The sequence below is a fragment of the Lathamus discolor genome, chromosome 8 (assembly GCF_037157495.1).
Source record: "Lathamus discolor isolate bLatDis1 chromosome 8, bLatDis1.hap1, whole genome shotgun sequence".
Classification (NCBI taxonomy): Eukaryota; Metazoa; Chordata; class Aves; order Psittaciformes; family Psittacidae; genus Lathamus; species Lathamus discolor.
In genome coordinates, this window is record NC_088891.1 from 19,701,586 (window position 1) to 19,721,384 (window position 19,799).

The following is a 19,799-nucleotide window of genomic DNA, read 5'->3' on the forward strand; positions in this document are numbered from 1 at the left end:
GTAAAGTGATTAGATTTATGTAAATCCAGCTGTATCTAGATTGTATTGAAGGATGAGCATTAAAGGCATCAAAATTAGATGCAGTTTTTATGTGACTTATTAGGAAAGGTGCACAAGTTTCCTGTCTGTAACAGTTGTATAATTATGGTTGTGTAACTACATTAATTATTTGGTTCTTGTATCTCAAATATAGTTTATTTCTTGTTTGGTTTTAATTTTTCAGATGGAGCAAGACAGCCAGCCCATGATCATGAGGTAAACCTGTGCATTCTACCCTTGCACCAGTAGGTAGATTTTCAGATGACAGAAGTTTCTAGTAAAGTCAATAAAAGCCAGTTTATGCCAGTTGAAAACCCTCATCAGAGGTTTAGAGTGTGAATTCTTCCTATGCAGTTTTTGATCAAAAGTTAGATACAACTGAGTACTTTTGTGCTCACAGTAGTTTGATGAAAACTAAATATAGTAAGTCCTGGGCAAGTACAAATGATAGAAGAGTAAGTGGCAGGAGTGTAAGGTACCCTTAAAACATAGATGTGTTTTGTAATGCTAAATAAATCAATGGAGATTTATCATTGGGAGATTTCTGACTTGAATCTCCTCCTGCCTTCCCCTTTGCAAATGGAAATACTGGAAAAGAGTAATAATGTCTGGAGATAAGATGCCTGTGCTTTAGTTGATGAGACTGTGCATCCTGGCTGACTATGGTATCTCTCCCCTTGAAGTACTGAAGTTTTCTCCAGTTGTATTACTTAGGGCCACAGAGCTTCGTTCATGGTTACCAATAAACTGCCAAGAAAAAGCAGTGAAGAAACTTGCTTATACACAATCCCTTCACTGGAAAGCAATAGGCCTTTCTGAAAGATCTGTTTTTCTTTGTGAGATGTTTTGCCTCGGGAAAGCAATCAAGTTGCTTTATAATGTGTTTGTTACAATATGAGAAGGCTGGGTGCTGCCGAGAGGCAACTTCTGGTCTTGTCTACTTCAAGGAAAATAAGTTTCACTTCCAGGAAGATGCTTTGGTAGCACGTTTTTTATAAGCTTTTTATTAACTCTTAAAGGAAGCACTTGCAGTAAGATTAATCTTTAGAACTACATGGTTCCTCAGATTTCTGATTCTGTAGTCACTGAATCAAAGTTTGCCTTTAATTATACAAAACCAAGTTACTGAAGTTGCAGGTTGGCTGCGATGTTTACATAACCTTTAAGTGATACAGATGGCAGACTACAAATTCGGAGTCTTAGCTCTCATCCTGCTAACTCAAGCTATCATTGCTGAAATCTCACATCATAAATCCAGTTTAAAAGGTGTCCTCCATACACTGTGGGGCTTTCAAGCTTCATCGGATAGTTATTACACAGTTGAGCTAGCAACATGTTAGGCTGGCATCCTCTTATAAAAGCCTGAGGTTTTGCTTAGCAGTTTTCACCTTTTTATTACAAAATTCTACATGCTTATCACCTGATAGGCTTTCACATCTTCTCTGCAAGAGATTCAAGTGTTATAATCCTGCACAGGCAAGAAACGAGCAGAAAAGATTTAGATTGCCTTTAGAAGTATATACTCAAGTTGTTATTGGAAGCAAGACTAAAGCCTTTTGTCTTCCTGGTTTCTGTTATCCACGTTGGCTATTATCGTGCTTGTGATTAGGTACAATCTGATTAAATTACTTCTTGAGAATAAAAGAAAATAAGGTCAAAGAAACCTCTCCTTCTCCCCTTGCTCCGTTTAGGTGTTCATGATTAGTTTCTATGTATCAGTGTAGAACTAATTTTAAATACTGTGTACAGAGATGACCTCCAAAAAGAATTGCAATGAATAATTCAAATACTGTTCATAATAAAAAATAACAAAAGGATGAAGCTTGGGAAGGTGAGAGGAAACTTCTAATAGGCAAATATAGTTATTAAAAGCATGGAGACACTGTCTGAATGAACTCATCTCTGGGCATGAAATCCTGATTTCATAAGTATGACACATAGCAATGTGCCCTTAGAACTGTTGTCATCAGCAGTGCCCCAGCCATTATTAATTGTTCACCATTGTTCTGTTATTGCTTCTTTCCTCACGCTGTTTGATTCATAGTGGGTCTAGCTTCATGCAGTCAGTTACACAACATCTCACTGACAAGATTTTAAGGGACACACACACATGTGAAGGAGATTAGGCATTGCCTGGTTGTATCTGCAACCTTTGAAGACAGGAAAATGGCTGCTGTAGTATGAGAACACAAGAAGAAAACCATCTACTCTGAGAGTGTATTTTTTTTATGAAGTACTGTATTTATTTTATCTGTTCCTTATGTTGTCTGCATCTAACCACGCAAGGAAGGATGAATTTAAACCCTATCAAAATCTCGGCTTTCTCTCTACCACACTGCACCATGGCTCTAAGAATTTCAAGTCTGATTTGTTCTGAAACCTCCCAAGATCAACATCGGTTTTAATAACCAGATGAGAATGCTATTATTGACACTCTGGGAGTATCCCAATCTTATTTCAGGCAAATGATAAAAACAGTAATTTTGGTTCTCTTTTGACTTGGGGGATGACAAAATGCTGTGCAACCTGAGCACCCTGGGCCTTTTCAATAGCAGGTAATCAAAACTTTATGATTGAGTGTTTTGATTGCCTCCTATTCAAAAAGTTTCATCTCGCTTTATCTCCTGATTGTTGATATTCTTGTCTAGACTATTTCAGCATGTGTCAGTTGGTTGATGATGGAATGTTTTCCACTGGAAAACAAAAATGAATTCAGATAGTTTTAAAACAGAATGATTCAGATATATAATGTCATTAGAGTGAGAGGGTATATTTTAGTATGTTGTATTTCTTGAAAATATTATTTGGTTATATCTTAAAAGCCAAACTTGTATCTTAAAAACCTGATACCTATCCTTTGGCCTTCCTAGCTAGGATCTGGAAGTGTCTTCTAGAAAGCCAGCTCTTTAGCTGCCTCAGGTTTTGGTCTTCCTTCTCTTTCAGTTTTCTTGATCAAAGCAATTTCCTGCATTCCTGAAAACTAGCAGTATTTAGCTGTGTATTACTTTTTCTTTTGTAGAAAGAAGCAGATACAAAGGAGAGATCTGTTTTTGATATTCCAATCTTCACAGAAGAGTTCTTGAATCATAGTAAAGGTAAGTTAAACTTCTGCAGGGCCTTCTCTTTGCTTTTCCAAGGTTTTTGCCAGGTTCTGTGCAGCTCAAGAGTCCTTGCACTCTCCAATCTCAGCTCAAGTAATGACTTGAATACAGTTGATCAGTGTTTCTGATACTACCTTACCTCTGTAAAACCACAATGGCTGCAAAAGCAGTTTTCCTGGTTTTGTCTTCCAAAGCTATCCTTCTTGGAGAAAGCTTCTGATGTTTAAGATCCACTTGCTGTTATTCCAGCCAAAGCTGGATCTGCTGTTCTATAGGATTAAGAAATACTGAAGATGTAGCTAAGCTGTGTCATACTGAATGTATTTGAAATCAGTCTTGCAGTCTCCCTGCCTAATCAATTGCCCTATTCACTTATACTCTGATGCTTTGAATGTCTTCTAATTTGTCTGTCTGTAGAAATGAAATAGTACTACTGTAGGCACTACCAGTACTCCATGATATGATGGTTTTTTACCTATAAACTGAAACTGCACCATTTGTAGTCATCAGTTCAGCACTCCAGAACACTCAGCTTCATTGCCTATGAACCACAGATACTTGGTTCTGTAGCTTTTTGACTACATGGGAATGGGTTGATATTCACAGCACGAGAAGCTGAGCTGCGGCAGCTGCGTAAGTCCAACATGGAGTTTGAGGAGAGGAATGCTGCTCTGCAGAAGCATGTGGAGAGCATGCGTACTGCTGTGGAGAAACTGGAGGTGGATGTGATACAGGAGCGGAGCCGCAACACGGTGCTGCAGCAGCATCTGGAGACCTTACGCCAAGCACTCACAACCAGCTTTGCTGGAGTCCCACTACCAGGTGAGACTGTTTCCCTTAGGACTGTCTGACATGTTGAATTTTACTTGTGATGTTTATACAGTGCTGTGAATTTACGATGTGTGGCCTGCTGGTGTAGCTCTATGGTCCTGGCTGTTTCTGAACCTTAGTTGTATTAGAATTATAGAATGGTTTGGGTTGGAAAGGACCTTAAGATCATCCAGTTCCAACCCCCTGCCATGGGCAAGGATGCTTCCCACTAAACCATGTCACCTAAGGCTCTGTCCAACCTGGCCTTGAACACTGCCAGGGGTGGAGCATTTACCACTTCTTTCAGCAGTCTGTTCCAGTGCCTCACCATTCTCACAGTAAAGAACTTCTTCCTTGTTTCCAACCTGAACTTCCCCTGAACATTCCTATTAGGTAATGAAATCTGAACATTCATGCAGGGGAACATTTAGTGTCAGTGATTTATTTCAACATGGCTTTTTTAGTTTTTCTTCATACTTCTCTTGCTAATAAAGAGTCCTTGCTCTCCTTTACTTGCTTTGTGAAAATGTTGCGAAGTGGAAAAGATGGAACTTGCAAGTTCCTGGACTAAAAGAAAGGCTGCATCTGTATTGTCAGGTGCCAGGGAATCCACTTAGATATTATGAAGGCCCGTCTGAAAGAGTTTGTTATAATCAACTATGAGGCCCAAATCAAAGAAAACCATGCTTTGTTGGTCCTGATGTCCTTGGAACTACTCACTTTGTGGAGTTAGGCAAACATAGTCTTACAGAATCTGTCACAAGAGGTGGTGCATGGCAAAAACCATTTCCTGTAACAGTTTCCATGTTGGCACAAATTGCCCTTAGCATAGTCTTAACTTTATGGAATTGATGTAGTCATCTGAATACTCCGTGGCTCATGTTACTGTGTTTACCACAGGTAGTGGGGAAACACCCACGATGGAAACTATTGATTCCTACATGAACAGGCTGCACAGTATTGTTATGGCTAACCCCCAGGAGAATGAGAACCTCATCGCCACGGTCCGGGACGTGGTGAACAGACTTGAACGCTAGTGACTAGGTAAGTGTTTGCTCCTAGGGTGCTCTTGTTTGGCGTCTGTTCTGTACCTCTGATGCTGATTCTTGTGTCAATCATCATATTGTATAATCAAAACAGTTGCTTCCTCAAAGCCCCAGCAGCAGGTTGACCTAATGAAAATCAGATGAGGTTGGAAATACCCATCAGTATTAAAGGGTTCTGAAATTCCCCTTAGCTCCAAAATCTCTCGTATAAAGACATAAAGACCTGTTTGTCCCATTACTCATTGTACTCATGTAAGGTGAATAAGAATACTGTCAGAATGGTGTACAAAAAGGAGCAGGGTGACTGACTTAGAAGAGGATTCCTCCTTTGAGTAAGGATATCTGAACAATGCAACATTAATTGTAGAATCTCATGGTCACAGAGAAATTCTGTTCATCTCAAGAGCTTACAGGTGAACTCAACTCTGTTATAATCTGAAAATGCCCTACAACTGCCTGCTCTGTAGCACCTGTAGTAAAGCTCTTCTGGTTATGAAGGTTTAGATGGAAAGGAAGCGCTGGTATGTGGTTCAGGCTATATGTAGCATTTGCTGAGACTAATGATCATGCGGCTTTACGCATAGGTTATTACTGAGCTCATGATTCTGTATTTTTGCTTCTGTTTAAGCAGCTTAGAAAACTAATAGGGACTGAGTAGAAAAACAAAGCAACAAATACCAGTCTTTCTGCATTACTGTGCTGCTTTGCAGTTCCCACATTACTTAGTCCCCTACTTCCCCTGTGATGTGCAGCACTAGACAGCCATTAGGAGTCTGCCTGTTTCTATTTTAACTATGTGCATACCTGCATTCTTCAGGCATTTATTATGTAGAGATCTACTGTACATGTCTTGACTAGTGCTTAGAAATGCAAATAAAGCTGAGTTGTGCCATCTGCAAATATGAAGACAGGGCTTTTCATCCTTTCTGTGTCTGACCTTTTGTGATACTCTGTAGAACAGTTAATTACACATTCCCCATTATAGTGTGGCTTAAGCTAAAAGATCATTGTCCTTCCAGAGGGTAGCCAGATGGAACGGGCTATAGTTCTAAGAGATGACTGAGCTCCCAGCAGAATAAAGAAGTGCCTTTACTGCTGCTATTTATGAAGGGAACAGCTTGTCGATCCAGGTCTGGGATTTTTCAGTAGCTCATCAACCTCCTCATTTTCAGATACTGTTTTCAATTAGCACTTGAGCTCAGAAGGAGAACTGGGGGATGGGAAGGTTTTACAGAACATAAGAGGGAAAGCAGTTTCTCATCAATCAGTTATTAGAAGGGTTTGCCAGGCCCCCAAGCAGATGTTTGTCCTTTAAGCACCTTGCCAGAAAAATCGTATCTCAAGGCTACTAAAACCTGGACTTTGGTTCCCATGTCAGGCAGATTTGTATTTCCTAAATGATGGACAGTGTCCATGTTCCTAAAAATGTAAATATTTCTTGGATAAACTGGATTCAGCTCTGGTTTGTTTGAATAAAAGAATTCTTGCTTTAGGATTCTTCCTTCTACTTCATAGTTGAAAATAGGACTCAGTTCCCTTCTTCCCCCTCCCACCAATACCTTCGCTCTTTTCAGCAGCAAAACAGCATGAGGCAATTAAAAATGTGATTAATAATCACCTAGTTTCATTATATAAAGATATGCATGTAACTGGATATAATTATTAAGTAATTCATAGGGCTATTAATTACAGGGATGATCACTTGGCAATGATTACATTTTGTGATAACATCTTAGAAGGGAGAAGGTTGAGCTTTAGTGGATGCAAACCTAGAGGAAAGTAGAATCCCTCTGGAAAAGAGGCAAGCTTTGGCTAGAAAGTTTCAGTTGGCATCCAGTAAACTGTACCAGCAAACTGTCTTCATTGTTGTCCCATTATTAACATGCTTAGGAATAATATTAATTCAACTAAATATAATCTCTATCAACTAAATGGTCTGTTTGAGGTTGAGACATGTTACAAATCAATTTTGAAGGAAAATATTTATTATGATACTCTTGAAAACCCCTGTAGGTCACAGAACTGGGTGGGTTTTGGTGGCATAGTACATTGTCCTAATGTACTTAGTACATTTCTTGCCTACTTGACTATACCAGTGGATGGTTTTGGTTTCCTGTACTGTATGGTGAAGAGAACTTCTTTGTGCAAACAGTATATAGGGCAGAAGAGGAAGTTACAGTTCTCTCTCCCTAGCTTCTTTGCTGTGCTGCTTCATGTTGTGTTTTCAGATAAATCATCTAAAAACTTATGTCACGATGCCTGTTTAGTCCTGGCAGATTGAGGGCTGCTAACACTTATTTTTCTGTTTCATCTGCAGGTCTCATGCCCATGGGATGCTTTACAAAATTTTTTTTGGCCAGTGTGGAATAAGAAGCCATGAGGGAAAGACATGGGGTGGGAGGCAGAGCTGCAGGTTTGTCCTGGTCCCTGCCTTTGTGGTTTGTCAGTGAGACGGAGATCTCAGTGCGTGAAAAACTCTTAAGAAGCCACGGACACCACCCACTAAACATTTGGAACTGTCCTCTGTGGAAGCATTTAAAGGCATGCAACTTTTGTGCAATCTTCAGTTTCTTACTCCTTTTGCTGGGTGTGAGGGTGCATACATTTGTGGACGGGCTGGCTACGGAGGTGGAATCTCACAGTGGGTGAAATGAAGTCAGCCTGTGTGTTGTAGTGATACCTTTGATGTGTTATATTGCCTAATGTCTTCTGGTGTCTTTTCTTTTTTCATGTTTAACTTGTGGGATTACCTTCCTCCTCTTTACTTTCCTTCTTTCAAGCTTGTTACTTGCTTCTTGCAGTACTGGACAGCAGTGCTTGTGTTCTCCGCTATAACAGGGCAGTCTTCTTTGGTGCCCACTGTCATGTCTTACCCTGCCTGTTAGGTTTATATAAGCTTTTCTAAAGCAGAATCCTTGGTTTTTTTTGTGTTAGCCTGCAACTTCTACACCGTGAGTCTGCTCCCTGCTAGCTGTGGTTGATGCTTTTTGTGACTTGATTCTACTGTGAGATCGACTTCTCTTTCCCTTCTCTTCAGTCACCTCTCTTGCACATAAGCGTCATTCTCTTCTGTGAAGGTCTCCTGTTATCTCTTCAAAACGTTTGGTGGCGCATTTTGCTACCACAAAGGTCAGTGGTAATCAAGATAGCAAGTGAAACGTTAGTAGTTCTCAGCAGGGAAAATAAGAACCTCCATTTTAGACTAAAACCACAAAGCTTGCCCTTGCTCTGATGTGTTGCTCCATCTAATTTAATGTTACTGCCTTGTTTTTGAGAGAATGATCTCATGGTGAGAGTGGTATTCTATAAAAAGAGAAACGGGCAGAGGGATTGCTGGATTTTTTTTCCCGAAATCACAGTGCTGGGATACAGTATGCCTGGGAGCAGCACATGTATTTTTGCATGAATTAATAGAGCAGAGAAGTTATTAGCAGCTAGGTCCACATAGCAGCCCTCAGAATTCTACATTACAGCCTGTATGTGCTTTCACCTTTAGTGCAGTTAAAGTAGAGCCTGTGGAGCCTATAGCATTCAGTATATTATGTTCCAGTGTGACCTAAATGGCCTTTCACTTACATCAAGTAGAACTCTGCATGCTGCAGTCTGTAATCTTGCTGAGCTGTGCTGCACCTCCTGTTAAAGACAAAGGCACCCACTGTCTGCACTAACTCACACAAATCATTTGCTGTCCTCTGGTTCCTGTCAAATTGTTAATTCAGACTTCGGCTGAGCACTTGTTGGACATCCCTGGGCTTTATGGTGGTGGTTCAGATGCTCTTTCTTCCACATGACAGTCTCCTTGTTCCTCCTCAAGAAACCTTTAAGATCCCCTGTTGTGAATTGGAGGTTGCTTTCATTACTAGGGTGCATTGCAGTCAGCGTCACTTTAACGTATCTGTAACACAAGTATCTGAAAATTAAAAAGCAATTTCTTCTCTTCCCGCACTCTACCCATGGACTTTGTGCTTGTCTGAAGCCATCTCCAGGTCAACAGCTTGTATGTCAGGTCTCTGCTTGCCTATGGGTTTATTGCTGTAGCCAAGCAGCAAGGATTTCCATATAAATTCAAGTCTTCCTTCAGGGAGGAAACTCCTTTCTCTTGTCTTCAGTCTCATTTTCAAGACTTCACAAAAGGAACCTCAATTTGCTGCGTTGACCTCCCCTTTCTTTAGCATGGATGAGACAGCAGATGTTGATGTGAATGGTTTTAGTGGATTCTCTAACAAATCCTGTGTGGGGGGAAAAAAATCCTACTGGTTGTTAATGTCTCCAGAAGAAGCACCAACAACCTTCATCATCTCCTGTGTGTACCTTGTTTTCCAGAGCTGGTGATATTTGACTTCTGTTGAAGCAGCCAAAATGCACTGTGTAGCCAAAAGATGATTTACAAAATTCTGAAGCTCACTTTGTGGCATCTTACCTAATACTTGGAGTTGTATGCCATAAAGACTCCAGAAATAACTATGTAGTATGATAGTAGGATGCAATTCCAGGCTGTGACATACACATACTGTAAATAAGATATGGGTGGCTGCAGGCTGTCCCTGCTTACATAAATTCAATGCAGCTATCAGCTTGTGGCATACTGCTAATGGATCATTGTGCTGAGTAGCATGCAAGTGTTATGGGATAGGAAATTTAAGGCAATAGTATTAGCTGGGAGCTGACAAATCTCTTACCTTTTCCCACCAGGAAGGAGGGGAGGTGATACCTGTCTTAAAGCATCTGGGGGAAGACTTCAGTTCTTGCTTACCGATGATGTGACAGATGATGTTTTGTCTCGTTAAAAAGCTTCTTATTTACATAGATTAACCCTATAAAAATGGTTTTTTGACTTTCCAGTGTTTTCCGAGTGTCACTTCGGTTTACATTTGTCAGTGTTGGCTGATTACAAAAGGTAAAATATGAAGTGGGTATCAAGGAGGGGAGTGGGATAAAATGCTGTTGTCACTTAGAACAGTGGTAAGAGCAATTTATGAAACCAGAATCCATTTGCTGGATTAATGTGTTTGGAATTGTTGAGATGCCAAGTTTTCTGTACAATGTTTTTGTAATTAAACTTTGGAGTTCCTTTGTTTTTAAGAAGTTGATGTGCTTGTTTGACACTTGCTTCATTAAAATTGTTCAACATTGAATCCATTCTGATTCAATTTTAACTGCATTTTCATGAAAGAATTATTAGTAGTGTTGCACTTCTGTCTGAGAGATTTTGGCAATTCCATGTTAATCTTTGAAAGGAAGTAGTGTGCCCTTTCCCCCCTCCATCTGAAGGTCATCTGCCTCTGAACAGGCTAAAGGAAATAGTTATTATTTATAGTGATGAAAATGTCTTAGATCAGTGGTTATAGCTAATTGTTATCTGGGCACTTCCTATCATCTTTGTTCCCCAACTTGAATAGCTTTAAAACTGTCATGAGTGACTCTCCTTCCCTCAGCCCTTTTTAGACATCTTTGCCTTCCTTTGTCCTCCCTCATTTCCCACCACCATATTTATTTTCTTTTCCTATAAGAACCTTCTGTATCATATTCATTTCCCTGACTTGGTTTTGCTTTTCCCTGCTGGTTTTGTATCATGCATCTTCCCTTCTGCTTGCTGAGTATGGAGTTAAACTGTAGCCTCATGAAATCTCTGCTGAGTTTGGATGACTTCTGCCTGTATTGGTGCTCTTTCTGAGGTCACACTGCTGTAAGCAACCATGTCTTTATGTTACTTTATGTTCCATCTCATTATTTTGGTTGCCATATTAATACCTGCTCTTTCTGTATAGCAACAGACTTGGTTCAGATCCTGTCTGCTCTCTAGGACTGCACATTTGGATTTACTTTGGAGTGCTTTGGAGATATTGTAAAACACCAATTACAAAATGATGGAAGTATAAAACCCAGACGGAATCTAGGTAAATCCCCCGCAGGAGAATAGCTGCCATGGCTAGTCCGGAGTTGGAGAAGGTAATAGCAAAGCAGGTGTTTACCTGGAGGAAAAAGTAAGAGCAAAGCAGCATTAAGTTCATTATCAGGCAGAGCCCTAGTTCCTTTCTAAGCTGTGGTGCTGTACGTGGCATCAGGAGCAGATGGTGATCCATCATGCTCAATTGAAGGCAGTGTAGTGTAATATTTCCGCTGGTTTTTCCTGTTAGTTCCCCCCTGTTTACTCTGCTGCTGGTCAATTGGACTGATGATTAATCATCATTTAAGGGAAGTTAGGGGGGTTTGAGGGCTCTTTTAAGAGGAAGAGATCACTTCCTCTTTCCTCAGGCAGGTTCCTGTTGATAATGTATTTTGAATCTGAAATTAGGTCTTTTTTTTTTTGTCTATTTGCCTCAGTTCATTGTATCCTTCAAATCAGGAGTACTCTGGGATCTATCCTCTACTTCTACCATAGAACTTCTTGCTTGTGAACCATGAACAGTTTCTTTCCCATAATATTGAGGTTTTGGGGTTTTTTTACCTTTTAAACTTTGTCCTTTTTAATATATTCATGATTTTCCATCTTCATTGCACAATCTTTGGATGTTGTATGTATGGTACCATTTCTGTATGTCATGAAGTATCCACATCTGTTACATAATGCAAGGAAGAACAGAAACTGATTTATGGGTTGTATTAATAAACCTGTAATTCTTATGCTGTGGGGGTTTTGGTATTTTGTGATTTAATGTGCACACACTGATGGCTTGTGTTTCTGAAGATACAAAAATGGGAGTTTATATAGGTCTGTAGGTTGAAACCTGGCTGAAGGTTTGTGAAGCTGAAGTCTGTATTATTAGTGGCAAATGGAGACCTGTGCAATGCAAGTTTTTGAATGTTTGAACCAAAATAGTGACAAACAAATGTAGGTAGGAGATTTCCAAGCACAGTTTTGGAGGACATGAAAACATACGGCTTCCTACTCTGAAGTCTAACATAGAGAAAGACCTTAGAGAAGAGAGGTGTGATGCTGATAGCAGGTATCACTGAACTATGGCTCCTGTGTGAGCTTCACTTCAGCTATGTTGGGTGGGAGATAGGATGAATGATCTACTGCTCGCTCATTTTCCATCTTTGACTTCCATTTAACCCCAGCGTGAAGACAAATGCAACACAGGTTTGTTGTGTCTGTGTCTATTTGTAGCCACTATGCAGTGTTCAGACAGTTCTGTAGCTTTGGGAATTAGTGTTAAACTATCCAGATTTTATTTGCATTTTTGATTTGAATGATGAAGAACGTGAGCAGGATCCTCTTCCAGATGTACTAACATGTATATGTTTGAGTGTCGTAGGCATCAATATTAAAACAATTTGTTAGAATGCATTCTTTATGTGCTTGTCTGCTCAGGCCTGGCAACAGGTCTCTGGTGCTTACTCACCCTGGCCATGGAGGTGTCCCTGTGCTTATGCTGGTACAGTATGGTTGAAAAATCAGATTAAATTAAATCATAATGGTGTGTATATTTTTGATTCAAGTTGTTCTAATAAGTGGATTCTAAGGTCCTGTGGTTTCTCTTGTTGATGAAATGGTTTGTCTTCTGAAGTTGTTGAATTCTACTATTTAAAGGTTTGTAGCTTTGGTCACTCATGCTCTGGAAGGTGAAAGGTGTATCTCACTTTTCGCTACAAGTATGTCTCTCTACTCAAGCCCATCCGATCTTTTTGATTGTAAATTTGGATTCTATATACTTAGCTATAAAAAGTTTTGCCTGTTCAGCTCCTTTGCTGCTAGATATCCATCTGGCTTCCGTGAATTGAGAAGAACGATGCATGAACTGAATACCTGGCTGTCTGGGAATCAGGAAGAGGTCTAGTTTTCATTCTGGACTAGTAGTGCCATGGAATTTCTATCTCATATGGCAGTTTCAGTTTTATTAAATCTGTGCCAGGATTAGCCAGAAGTGAATTCCCTCACTTTGCTTAAGCCCAGGACACCTGCAGAGAAATCCCAAGCTGAAGTTCTTGGTCTATAAACATACTGCTTCAACTCCTCACCCCTCAAAATGGATGTCAACAACTGCAATAGTATTCTAATTCTTCTCCGAGGAAGTTTCTTTTCCTGTATGACACTTCAAATTCCCACCCAAGTTGTTTCTGTTTCTTTAATATTGGAGGAAGAGAAGTAAACAGTTTGGACTAGGGCAAGAGATGCAGGAAGTTTATCTGCTGCAAGCCAGCAGGATGGCTGCAGCCAGGAGAGTGAAAAGCTCTGGAAAATTCATCTAATGCTTTTCCCAGAAGGCCTGTGGCACTTTGAGCATGAATGCTGTATATGCTCTGGAGCAGCAGTGCACATGCTCTTTTTCTGGTATGTAACTATGGATTATGGAGAGTGTTGACTTTGTCCTCAGAAGCCTTCTGTTCTCTTAAATACCTGTGCAGAAGCAGAGCATCTGCTCCTTTAGAACTGTAGCTGTATACTGGCTTTCGAGCAGATGCTGTGGGCTTGAGATGCTGAAGGGGAGAGGGTCACTTTATTTTGCTTACTAATGATGAGTGGCTCTGACATATGTAAATGCACGGAGTCAAATTCAGTTTATAGTTTAGTTTTTCTGCTAAAGGTGAGTAAGAATTACCTTCTACCCTCATTCCTTCCCAAATCAGTTGAAGGACTTTGTAGGTTAAGGACAGCAGAAGTGAGAGGATAAAGGAGTATAATTTGCATTTATTCTTGAGATTAACGTTCACCTACTGCCAGTGCATAAATGGTTGAGGCTTTACCCTCAGTAAGTTTGGATTCAGACCTGTAAATTCAATATGTTTTTGAAGTGGTTTTGAGTAGAAGAGTAGGAAATGTGAAAATGGAATTCCAGCTGCACTCTAGTTTCAGGACTTCGCAGTTAGGCGGTAAATGTTCACTTGCAGATACCTGGAATCTCTCTCCACGTAACGCAAAGAACCCATTTTCTACTGGGGGAAGCAGTGCCCTCTAATGATAAATCTTGGTATCTCAAAATGAGAGTGAAGAAGCCTGTTGTGGGAGCCAGAGCCACAGGGCTTGTGCGTGTGGAAACATAGTTCCTGGCTTTGTTGCAGGCAGATGGTGGTTTCGTGGGGTTTTGTGGTGGTTTTTTTAATTATTATTTCATTTCTTTGTTTCATGCAGATGCGTTTTCCTTCTGCTGTGCTTTGAGGGCTGGTCGGGGTGGAAGTGGTACAGCAAGTATTGTGTTACAAGGAAATGCTGCTAGGGCAAATAAAACATGAACTCAGTTTGCATGTCTTTGAACTTGTCATTCTGACAGCAAGGAATGGCTGTGATAAAGGTTTCTAGTTGGCTGAAGCTGCTTCTGTGTGTTGGCTGATATGTCAAATCAGCACAGCTGACTTCTCTAGCTTCCTGACTAGCAGGAGCTGTAATACATAAATCCATGTAATGGAAGCTTTGCAACTGTTGGTATTTACATAGCACTGTGTCTTTGCAGGGCTGGTTTTCATTCTGGGAGCTTGCAACAGCCTCACGCTCCAACAGCACTGCCAGCTTTCTGGAGCTAGAGCATATACAGCATGGTGGTAGCTGCTTTACTATGATCCAACTCCAGCCAAAGCACCCGTGCCCAACTGTGACCTTCATGAGCTCATTGAAGTGGTAGAAAACTGCCCAGCTTTTCTTCTTGGTGAAAGTTTTGTGTATTCTGTGAATCATGTAGAGGTCTGGCAAGCACCAGCTTTGTGCTAAATAAGCAGAGGATCAGAGGAGAGAAGGGAGAAGCAGGAAGTCCTTTCTGGAGTTATCTTACTTGCATTTTGGCTCATTATTTCATTAAACTGTACACTGAAATGATGTGGGAGCACAGACTATAGAGAGCCATCCTCTTCTCAGCATCTGAAGTTGTCAGTAAATACATGACAATCTAAATCCAACTCCTGATTCCATGCTGTTGCCCTTACCTGTGTGTTTTCCTGTCCTGCCTGCCTTTCCCTCTCTTGCCCTCTTCCTTTGTGCTAAGCTGCTTGTGCTTAAAATTGACCAAGTGCATCCACCAACAAGGATTTTTCCTGTGGAGAATGTTGTTTCTCAATGGACGTCGCTGAAGAGGCAGTGAATTTGGAGGGTGCCTACAACTACTGCAATTGAAATGTTCAGGAAAGGCAGAACTGTGGAAATCGGTGTTTAAAATTATCTTGTCTTCTGTGAAATGGGGGCAACAAATCAACCCAGCAACTGCCATTCTCTCTGGTACCTGTTTCCAAGCCAGATACTGATAAAACAAACTGAAGGTATAAAATCAAAGACTGTTTCATCGGGGGGGGGGGGGGGGGGGGGGGGGGCAGGGGAGAAGATGTTATTGATAAAAGCAAATACACAAATAACAAATTCCTGGCTTTTTCCCTTGGGATATGTTCAATTGTAGAAAGAATGTTTATGGAAGAATATATTGTGCTGTTTAAGCATGCTTCAAAGAACATCTCCTTTCTTACCTTGTAGAAATTCCTCCTAATGGAATTCACTCCCAAGCATCCAGGCATCTCAGGTTTTTTCTTTTCCTTTTTTGGACCATAAGTCAGTAGAACTGATGTATATTACCCATGGGCCAGTTTGTAGAGGGGTAGCTTAATCTGGGCACGTCCTTACCTTCAATTGCAAGTCTGTTGTATTTAATGGGGTGTTAACTCAGTTTATTCTCTGGGATTTGTGCAGTAATTTTATTGCCTGCAAAAGGAGCAATTTGAAGCCAGATGAAGTATAGGTATACTCTGTAACATACCTGCTTAGCTTGGCAATGATGCCTGGACATGCTTGCCTTATTCTGGTATTTGTATTTTCTCATCACATCTCTTGCATCTCTTTTTCTGGCAGTCCTGATGTGAGTCTGAGGGTTATATCTCTGTGTACTGCATCTGGTCGGTTTGCAAATCTAGTAGCCCATCTTAGACTAATGCAGACCTTTTATTTCTGCAGGCTTTCATGGGTATAAGCCCAGGCAGGATTTGGTCTTTGTGTCCTCCTCAATATATTCTAGCTCTGACTTGATTTTTGTCCCTTCTCACCTTCAGTCCTGTCCTCCCCTGTGACTCTTAACTAGAGCTGGAATCTGCTCTTTGGCTTGCATGGAGTCATTCATTTGGTGCTTTCTCCATCTCTCTGAATCCTTTTGACATTGCATAAATTTCCATTCCGTGTGTGACTGCAGAAGGAATTCCAAGATCCTTTTCAGGCAGCAGTTGTTACACAGATGCAGTTTTGCTTTGGTACCAACCAGCAGTACCAAGCGTCACACAGTGTTTCATAGACAATTGCTGTCAAGGCATTAAATTTGTCAGTTACACTGTGCTATAGACTACCATCTACTGAGGCTTATCACACTCTGGGTTTATTATTCCTATCTTGTTTTGTCCTGATTCAGTCCCATACAACAAGAAAAGGTGTCAAATGTTGTTGGCAGTGCAGACAAGCATAACGGTGGACTCTGAAGTCAGCTTGTACTAATAAGGCTATCCGGTAGTTGAGTTCAGTGATGTTGTAGCAGAACCAGCAGTGAATTATAGCCCAAGACAGTCATAATGAAATAGGTTCCTCTAATGCTGAGGCACCAGCAGAACAAAGAGGCGAAATCAAAGACAAAGGACAAAAATCAACTTAAAGTTGACTGACTATGCAATGTGGCAGAGTTTTAAAAAGACTTTGCTGGGATGCAGCTGTTCTGAAGAGGAATGGCATGGATCAGCATCCATGCCTCAGGACAAAGCTGAATTGTTCAGTCCTCTTCCACTGGTGGTCTTACAGCTTCCTCGTGATAAAAGCACAGACAACAGTTTCATGAACATTAAAAACCATTTTGCTAGGCGGTATGTGTTTAATGTGAATGAGACACACAATATTACCTCTGTTGAACTGTGAGTGCCTGAAAGCATTCTGTGCTGTTTATGCTTGTTATGGAGGACAGGCAGCACTAAGCTCATCAGAAACTCTCGTGGAACACGCCGATGCCCTGAACTTACATGAAGTATCAGGTTGGTTTGTCACAATGCAGTTTTGTTGTCATATGGCTTTTACATTTTTAATCTAGTAGTAGATACTTCACAACTAGATCAACTGTTCCATAGAGCCAAAGCTTCCAAGGAAAGCCTTGAAAGTCATGAAAACTTAGTCACAGAATTTGCTGGAGCCAGGATTTCATCTGCAGTGTTCAGCAATTATAGATGTGGTTATGGATTATCAGCCTGTGGGGAAGCTGAAACTGGCTCTGCAGCTTTTCCTGGGCTCATCCAGTATCTCCCATCCTGCAACAGAGCTTCACAGAGGAATCTGCATGGGGTTTCTCAAGAAAAAAATCAAAGAGGAACTCCTGCAATGCATTACAAGTCTGTGAAAGCCTATAATTCTTCAGCTAAAATAGCAATGCTTTTTCACATATAATGGGGTCACTGTTTCTCTGCTGTGTTTCTCATGTTATTGATACTTACTAGCAGGATTCCAATTTGATGATAAAATATCAGCACTTCAAAATCCTAGCAGTGAGACAGTTTCAAATGACAAAAATATCAGTCCTGTCACTTAAAGAAACACTTCTGTTCTCTCCATTGCCGTGGCTACTCTTTCTTAACGATAGGAAATGTCAATCCGATTATGAAGGACTCTAGTAGTAAATTCCCTGAATCCAGTGTCTCACTATCCAGGGACAATGCTTTTTCACATCGCAGGCAATCTGTTGAGAGGAAGGTATCCTCAGGGTGAGGTGGGAGGACTGAGCCTGCATCCAGATCATCTGGGTTCAGTTTCCAGGCTCCGAGACAGACTTTGTGTGTGACATACTATTTCTGTCTCACGGTCTGGTCAACCTATTAGCAAAAGATACTTGGATACATCAGTGATGGGGATGATAAAAGATGTAGATGGTTCTTGGGCATGTCATTCATTTTTCTCTGCTTCAGCCCTTCATTGTGCAAATGAAAAGAGTAAACATCATTCATTTAGACGGAGCGCTGCCTGAAAAAGAGGCTGTCTTAGCCTACGTGCCAGCAGTGTCCAGGGAATAGGACTGTGATCTGAATCTGTAGGCAGTGTTCTGTTATATCATCTATCTCCAATGAGAGTTTTGCATACGGTTAAGAGATTAGAGATTGGAAATGGTGATTTCTTCTTTGCTTTTTTATTGTCATTTCAGGTAGACTTGTGATATCTTTTTTCTCTTTGAGATGTGCCACCTAAGCAAATACTGCAGCTGAATCTTGTTTTCATTATTCTTTCTCAAGCTCTGGCCTTTAAGAACACGAGCAGACATGGTATCTGTACAAGGAGGTGGCAGAGGTCTTGTGTAGTCTTCTCAAAACAGTCCTTTTCTCTTTGCATGGTGTAGCAGTCAGAAAATGCATCAGGAAGGTGGAGATAAAAGAGAATGAATGACAGAAGTGAGTGCGGGAGCCAGAAATAACCTTTTGACTGGGCTTGTTCACCGAGCCCAAAATTACCAGTATAATGAATGTGTGGGGTTGAGCCATCTTTAAGTGTAAAGATTTAGTCTGCCTGGACATATATTTGTCAAAATACTTAATTGTGGTGTGGGTGCATTAGTAAAATGAAACGATACCGTATTAAAATCAGTATCCATACAGTCTTGCATAATTTAACTGTATCAGGTTAGAAAGAGATTTTTTAGCATATCAATGAGCCCTGGCTGGGTTTATTGTCTACAGAGACTGCATAGTAAATAATGCATTACCAACGATGTGTTTCTCAGGATCCTAAATTCACCACTCTCCACAATCTCTATCTTTTTTTCCAATGGACTACTTAGTCTCTTCTGAGCTGCAGTCCTGCTCCTCATTCCGGTCAGGTTGAAGCATATTTCCATTGCTTTGTTGGAGATTCAGAGCAAAGGTCAGGCTGCTACAAGGGGTTTAACTGGGGAGGGGTGAATACTGAGTCCTCTTTCAGCTAAGGAGAGAGTTGCACTGCCAGGAAACTCACATTGTGATTAGGAGCTGGTCATCATCGTGCTGGGAGGATGGAGCTGTGTACAGAAGAAAACTAGCCAGTCAGAATGGTCTTTGCCCATCTTTTCTACATAAGGGGGAAGTCACAGGTGAGAAATGTCATTTTATTGACCCAATCTGAAGTTGGGAGGAGAAAACAGGATAAACCAGGTCAGGTTTAGGCTTCACTGGTAGATCTGGAGCTGGCTCAGTTGCTGCCTGTGAGGGAAAGGTTCCTGTCTGCGCCAGATCTCCCAAGAGACATTGTTTGCTGAGCTTCTGTGATGAGAAGTTTCAGAGCTAGTGTCAGTCTGGATGGTTCATTAGTTTAAATGTCTGGGTTTGGGAGGTATGTGCTCAAGTGGAGGCTTCTGAATATAAAATAGTCCTGTGAAGTTTTCATCTTATGAATATTCACTTGTTGAATTTACATCTTGCTTTTTATCTCCGAGCTGCTAGAACAGAGCCTTCCACAGAGGACAGCCCTCCCATCTGGCTGCATAAACTCTGATGGAAAGATGTTGCAAACCCAGTCCCTCGTTTAATATGTCTGCACCCTTCAGCTGGTTTCTTTCACAACATTTTGAAGACCCAGCCATTGACACATGCGAGCTCTAGTAAACTAGGACTTGAGCAGAGTTTTGGTCTGTACACCCTTGAATGTGTTGACTGAAGTGGTGGAGGCGCAGGTGGAACTTGAGAGACTGAGGTTATTTGGGAAGCTGTTCTCAGCACAGAAAGTTCTTGGTGAACTTAGGAGAGAATAAACACATCCTTCACATGCTTGTTGGGCATCTGGAGTGTGATGCTTTGGAACTACAGGGAGGACTATCTGTTAGGATGGAGGGTTATGACTAGAGCTTGCAAAGGTACCTGGCTTTGCTTATCTAGGCATGCTCACTGTGGCTGATGACCTGAG

At 41.0% G+C, this 19,799-nt stretch overlaps 1 protein-coding gene across 5 annotated transcripts in view; it reads left to right on the forward strand.

The window, feature by feature from the left end:
• HMG20A (high mobility group 20A) overlaps nt 1-11,620 on the forward strand; it is a 42,993-nt gene extending 31,373 nt beyond the window's left edge. For all 5 annotated transcript variants that reach the window (XM_065688470.1, XM_065688468.1, XM_065688466.1 and 2 more), the window contains 5 exons: nt 224-255; nt 3,059-3,134; nt 3,747-3,962; nt 4,851-4,994; nt 7,314-11,620. In XM_065688470.1, the coding sequence (XP_065544542.1) occupies nt 224-255; nt 3,059-3,134; nt 3,747-3,962; nt 4,851-4,987 (461 nt within the window). In that variant the 3' untranslated portion in view covers nt 4,988-4,994; nt 7,314-11,620. The remainder of the gene's footprint in view (nt 1-223; nt 256-3,058; nt 3,135-3,746; nt 3,963-4,850; nt 4,995-7,313) is intronic.
• The last annotated feature ends 8,179 nt before the right edge of the window (nt 11,621-19,799 follow it).